Consider the following 6,635-nt stretch of genomic DNA (forward strand, 5'->3'; position numbering starts at 1 on the left):
GATAATTGGGAAAACAAAACTCTCAAACCAAAAAACCAAAACCAAAACCAAAAACAAAAAAACAGGTCTCAAGGAGGAACAATCAGAGGGGCATCTCAGGTTGCACATTGGATATCTACTCATAAAGCAAAAAAAGATAACTATCCACAAGAGGACTTAAAAGAGGAAGGAGAATCTATCTAAACTGATGCACAAGTCCAACCAAGACTTCTGAAAACATGAGGAAATAGGCCAAGAAATCTCCTCCAAAATTCAGAATCTCCCAACAAAGGATCCCACAGATATGGAAGTAGATGAAATTTCAAAGATTATAAAAATGATTATTAAAATGTTAAACTAAAAGAAGATCTAAGCAATGAATGAAGAAAGCTAATATTGGAGATAAAAGACCACTTCAATAAAGAAATAGAAATATTGAAAAGGAACCAGTCAGAACTCATGAAAATGAAAGACACAAGTCACACATCACAATAGCTCAACTGTGGAACCAACCTAGATGCCCTTAAATGGATGAATGGATTTTTAAAAAATGTGACATATATACACAATGGAATATTACTCAGTAATAAAGGAGAATAAATCATGGCATTTGCAGGTAAATGGATGGAATTAGAGAAGATAATGCTAAGTGAAGTTAGCCAATCCCCCAAAAAACAAATGCCAAATGTTTCTTTTGATATAAGGAGGCTGATTCATAGTGGGATAGGGAGAGGGAGCATGGGAGGAATAAAGGAACTCTAGATTGGCCAGAGAGGGTGGGAAAAGAAGGGAGGGGGCGTGGGATTATAAATGATGGTGGAATGTGATGATCATTATTATACAAAGTACATGTATGAAGACATGAATTGGTGTGCAAAAACTTTGTATAAAACCAAAGATGTGGAAAATGGTGCTCTATGTGTGTAATAAGATTTGTAATGCATTCCGCTGTTACATATTAAAAAAGAAAGAAAGAAAGAAAGAAAGAAAGAAAGAAAGAAAGAAAGAAAGAAAGAAAGAAAGAAAGAAAGAAAATTCCACTGGAAACCATCACCAACAGATTAGATTTCATAGAAAACTTGAGTCCTTGAGGACAGAACTTCAAATTCAGGCCTCCAAGACAGGGTAAAGTCTCTCAGATGGGGGTATTCTGGCGGCCAGCATGGAGGTGGCAGGACCAGCTGGAGCTGGGGGAGTCACTAACTCTGAGGGAGAAGTCACCCAACCAGCAGGCTGAAAGTCGAGGGAGGGAGCAGAAGCCCCGCGGGGTGACTGAGCCCCTGGTGGCAAGTTTCTAGTCAAAGTCCAGGCCAGGCCTCTACCTTTAAGGCAGAGTGCCAAGGTGGCAGGAACCCTGCACTCCCCGGAATTCTGAATGCTTTGGTCATAATTGATCCCTGCAATGCTCCAGGACATTCAGCTAGAAGGTGGATGGTCATAGAGCGGTTTTTGGAGCAGAGCTGAGGGCTCTCTGAAGCTCTAGCAATGTCTTTGTGGTTTAGAGGTCTAGGCTTCGGCTTGGGCCAGTCCTTGGGTCAGGTGGGAGGCAGCTTGGCTTCCCCCACTGGCCAAGTCTCCAGCTGCACCATAGATATGCCTGTGGAAGTCTCCAAAGCTGTGGAAGACAGTTCACTTCATTGTCGGAGAAAGAAAATTGAAGCCACAGAATCAAGGTTGAGATCAGAGAATACAAGACTTAATAAGTATTGTACTGATCTGGAAAAAAAGGATGAAGCATCAGAGCTTCAAATAAACCTTCAATCTACAAGTTACCAAAATCAGCTGCAACAGAAACAGGTAGACATCAGCAATCTTCAAGCAAGCCAGATGGCACTACAGGAGCAGACGTTGAGCCTGCAGTCAGCTGCTCAATCAGTACCTTCAGGAGCGAGTGGTGTACCAGCAACCAGCGCACCTTGTTCATTCGGTTATGGACTCAGCCATCATTTGTCACTTTTCTGTGATGATGCCAAGAACTTTAGTGACATAATTTCATCACAACAGGAAATACACAGATTGAAAAATGAAGTTTCAAGACTTGAATGTGAAGTTGGCCATTGGAGGCGTAACACGCAGGTACAAGGAACAAATGATTCAGATCAAAGTGAAATCAGCAAACTACACCATACAATTAAGGTCCTGGAACAAAACCGAAGTCAGGACATGGATCATCACCAACATGAAATGTCCATTTTGCAGAATGCACATCAACAGAAACTGGCAGAGTTAAATCACCAGCATCAACAGGAGTCAAATGACTATGAAGGACGGATCGCAGAACTTGAAAAGCTGTTACACCAAGGTGACTCAGGAGTTACTGTCACTGATCAGTCTCAAGTCTGGGAGATGCAAAACACTATTCAGGTTCTACAAACTGAGAAACTAGAGTCCACAAGAAGAATCAAAGAACTTGAGGATACAATCAAAGTCATAAAGAAAAAGTTATCTTCTGCAGAACACGACAGAGATGTCCTGAAGAGAGAAAAAGAGCAGCTCAGTGTGGAAAAGTTGAAACAAGATCTGGATAATGAAAAAGAGAGAGTTCATCAACTTGAGGAGGATAAAATGGACATAACTAAAGAGCTGCATGCACAGAAAGAAAAGTTAACTGAGAGTGCACTGAGCCTCTGTGATTTGCATTTAACCAAGCAGAAGCTTGAAGATAAAGTCAAAGATTTAGTAGGTCAGCTACGTCAGTCACAAAAAAGTAGTTTAAACATCCAGCAGGAAAACCTGGAACTTAAGGAATACATTAGCCAAAAGGAAGAGGAACTATGTAGAGTTCAGAACCAGTTAAGACATGCTGTTAATGAAGACAATCTGAAACTTCAAATGCATGTCCAAGTTTTAGAAAAAGAGAAGTCATTACTGAGTCAAGAAAAGGAAGAACTTCAGATATCACTTTGCAAACTGAGCAGGAAATATGAAGTCATTAAAAGTTCGGCTTCAACAGACATGAATTTGAATGTACAAATACATGACTTAACACTTAACATGGATGCTAAGGAGCAAGAACTGAATGAAAGTATTAATGAAAAGGAAATGCTGATAGCTGAGTTAGAAGAACTGGACAATGAGAACCAGGAAGCTACAAAGCACATGAATTTGAAAATAGATGAGCTATCAAAACAGCAAAATGAAGGAGATGGTCTAATCACGAAATTGAAACAAGATCTAGATGACAAAAAAGAGAGAGTTCATCAACTTGAGGAGGATAAAATGGACATAACTAAAGAGTTGCATGTAGAGAAAGAAAAGTTAACTGAGAGTGCACTGAGCCTCCGTGATTTGCATTTAACCAAGCAGAAGCTTGAAGATAAAGTCGAAGATTTAGTATATCAGCTAAGTCAGTCACAAAAAAGTAGTTTAAATATCCAGCAGGAAAACCTGGAACTTAAGGAATACATTAGCCAAAAGGAAGAGGAACTATGTAGAGTTCAGAACCAGTTAAGACATGCTGTTAATGAAGACAATCTGAAACTTCAAATGCATGTCCAAGTTTTAGAAAAAGAGAAGTCATTACTGAGTCAAGAAAAGGAAGAACTTCAGATATCACTTTGCAAACTGAGCAGGAAATATGAAGTCATTAAAAGTTCGGCTTCAACAGACATGAATTTGAATGTACAAATACATGACTTAACAGTTAACATGGATGCTAAGGAGCAAGAACTGAATGAAAGTATTAATGAAAAGGAAATGCTGATAGCTGAGTTAGAAGAACTGGACAATGAGAACCAGGAAGCTACAAAGCACATGAATTTGAAAATAGATGAGCTATCAAAACAGCAAAATGAAGGAGATGGTCTAATCACGAAATTGAAACAAGATCTAGATGACAAAAAAGAGAGAGTTCATCAACTTGAGGAGGATAAAATGGACATAACTAAAGAGTTGCATGTAGAGAAAGAAAAGTTAACTGAGAGTGCACTGAGCCTCCGTGATTTGCATTTAACCAAGCAGAAGCTTGAAGATAAAGTCGAAGATTTAGTATATCAGCTAAGTCAGTCACAAAAAAGTAGTTTAAATATCCAGCAGGAAAACCTGGAACTTAAGGAATACATTAGCCAAAAGGAAGAGGAACTATGTAGAGTTCGGAACGAGTTAAGATGTGCTGTTAATGAAGACTCTAATTTTAAGGATGACTTGCTTAAAGAAGGGGAAGTCGAAATTACAAACTTGAAGCAAAATCTTGCAGAAGTAAAACAGCTCAATGAAAATTTAATGAAAGTTGCTTTTGATCTGAAAATGGAAAATGACAAGTTAATTTCAGCATGTGAAGATGTAAGGCATCAGTTGGAAGAATCTATTGCTGGTAACAACCAAATTTCTCTAGAAAAAGACACTATTATGGAGACTCTGAAAACAGAGAAAGAACAGATACAAGTAGAACTGTGTCAGGCCAAAAAGAAACTGTTGGAAGAAGCAAACAATTATAGGCAGACTATTCAGGAACTCTCAAATGTATGTAATTGTAATACCTCTGCCTTACAGCTGGAACAAGAGCGTGTAGTGCAACTCAGTCAAGAGAAGGACTTTGAAATAGCAGGACTCAAGAAGAATATTGAGCAAATGGCTACTGATCAAAAAGAAACTAAGGAAATGTTGGCATCTCGTTTAGAAGAACAGAAGCAATTGATGCAACTTATAAATGAGAGAGAATTTTTTATTGGCCAACTCAAACAAGAAAGTTCAGCACTGCAAAAGGATTTAGATAAGTGTTCTCAGGCCTTAAAACAAAATGAAACTTTAAGGCAGACCATAGAGGGAAAAGACAGAAGTCTTAGCTCCATGAAAGAAGAAAACAGTCATCTGCAAGAAGAATTGGAAAGACTTAGGGAACAGCAGAATCGAGTTGGAGCTGTGGCTGAGCCTGAAACCCTCGACAGTATCACAGAACTAGAATCTGAGGTATCTCAACTGAATATCATCAAGAATCATCTGGAAGAGGAAGTTACACATCATCAAAAGGTCATTGAAGATCAAAACAAGAGTCAAATGCAGCTACTTCAGTCTCTACAGCAGCAGAAGGAGGAAATGGATGAATTTAAATACCAGTATGAGCAGATGAAGGCTGCACATACCCAACTGTTTTTAGAAAAAGACAAGGAAATTAAGAATTTGCAGAAAACCATCGAACAAATAAAAGCCCAGGGGCATGAAGAAAGACAGGACATTCAAACAGAGAATGCTGATAGTTTTCCAGAAACAAAAGCGAAAAGCCTTAATATAGAAAATGGGAGTGAAAACCATGCCAGATGTAAAGCCAAAATGGAAAAAATTGTGAAAAGAATCAAAGAACGAGTATTTGAGATTAAACTTCTGAATGAAAGGAATATATCTTTAACCAAACAGATTGTTCAGCTGTCTAAAGATGAGGTTGAGAAACTTACTCAAATTATCCAGCAGAAAGACATGGAGAGACGAGCTCTTTGTGCTAGAATGTCTCCAGTTCCATACACCTAGGATGTCCTTGACCTCCAGCAGCAACTCCAGACCTTCACTATGGAACGAGAACAAGGATTATTCGTTAGTATCCATTTAAATATTTCAATTGGCTACAAAGTCACTTCAGGTTAAATTCAATTTTCTAGGTGTTAAATGTAGGCATTTTGAATGGGAAGATCCAAAAGTGTCCCCAACATACCCTTGAGACCAGATGAGCAAACTAGGCTTAATAGTTCTTTATCAGGACTTTTTATTCAACATTGTCCAAATACTAAAACAAAATTACACTTGGAGGGCCCAAATATGAAATTTAGTGGTTCAATTCTAAGATTCTCTTTATCAAAATTCTTTAATCAAAACTTATCCATTTAACTATTTCAATTGGCTACAAAGTCACTTCAGGTTAAATTCAATTTTCTAGGTGTTAAATGTAGCCATTTTGAATGGGAAGATCCAAAAGTGTCCCCAACATACCCTGGAGACCAGATGAGCAAACTAGGCTTAATAGTTCTTTATCAGGACTTTTTATTCAACATTGTCCAAATACTAAAACAAAATTACACTTGGAGGGCCCAAATATGAAATTTAGTGGTTCAATTCTAAGATTCTCTTTATCAAAATTCTTTAATCAAAACTTATCCATTTAACTATTTCAATTGGCTACAAAGTCACTTCAGGTTAAATTCAATTTTCTAGGTGTTAAATATGTCCATAAGGAAAATGGTTTCTACACGTTAAGTGTGAGTCAAACCAAAAGTCTTAATACATCAATCATTTCCAATGGAAAAGTTAATTTGTAAGAATGTATCATTAAAATCTGGACTGTTTATCTAAACGCTTCTCTGAGTTATCAAAAAGTATTTAAAATTAATCTTTTTTTATTTTTGTAAATTAAGATAAAAGATGAATCAAGAGTTTCCAGCTTGAGCTGGGTGAAAGTCGGAGAGGAGAGAAAGCAGATTATGTGGCAATTGCTTCTCTGACACCTGTAGTTTCTAGAACCATTAAGAACATTTTTATTAAAATTAATTTAGTATGAAACAAATTTTTAAATATAAATTATATTATAATTAAATATAAATTAATATTATTACCTTTAATTTAAATTTATTTTAATAATTAATTTTATGATAGTTTTATTACATTTAACTTTATTTTTTGATGTTGCACTTAAAATTTTATTTGTATTGCTTTTTAATTTAATAAAATTA

General features: G+C 36.9%; 1 protein-coding gene across 1 annotated transcript; it reads left to right on the forward strand.

Annotated features, from left to right (window-relative positions):
• Positions 1–1,464: 1,464 nt before the first annotated feature.
• LOC308649877 (thyroid receptor-interacting protein 11-like) lies at positions 1,465–5,556 on the forward strand (the record flags this gene model as incomplete). The annotated part of the gene is given in 2 exon segments (XM_081295724.1): positions 1,465–5,439; positions 5,443–5,556. Coding segments are annotated over 2 exon segments (4,089 nt in total).
• Positions 5,557–6,635: the final 1,079 nt, after the last annotated feature.

The sequence above is a fragment of the Spermophilus citellus genome, assembly GCF_964194105.1.
Source record: "Spermophilus citellus genome assembly, chromosome: 1".
NCBI lineage: Eukaryota > Metazoa > Chordata > Mammalia > Rodentia > Sciuridae > Spermophilus > Spermophilus citellus.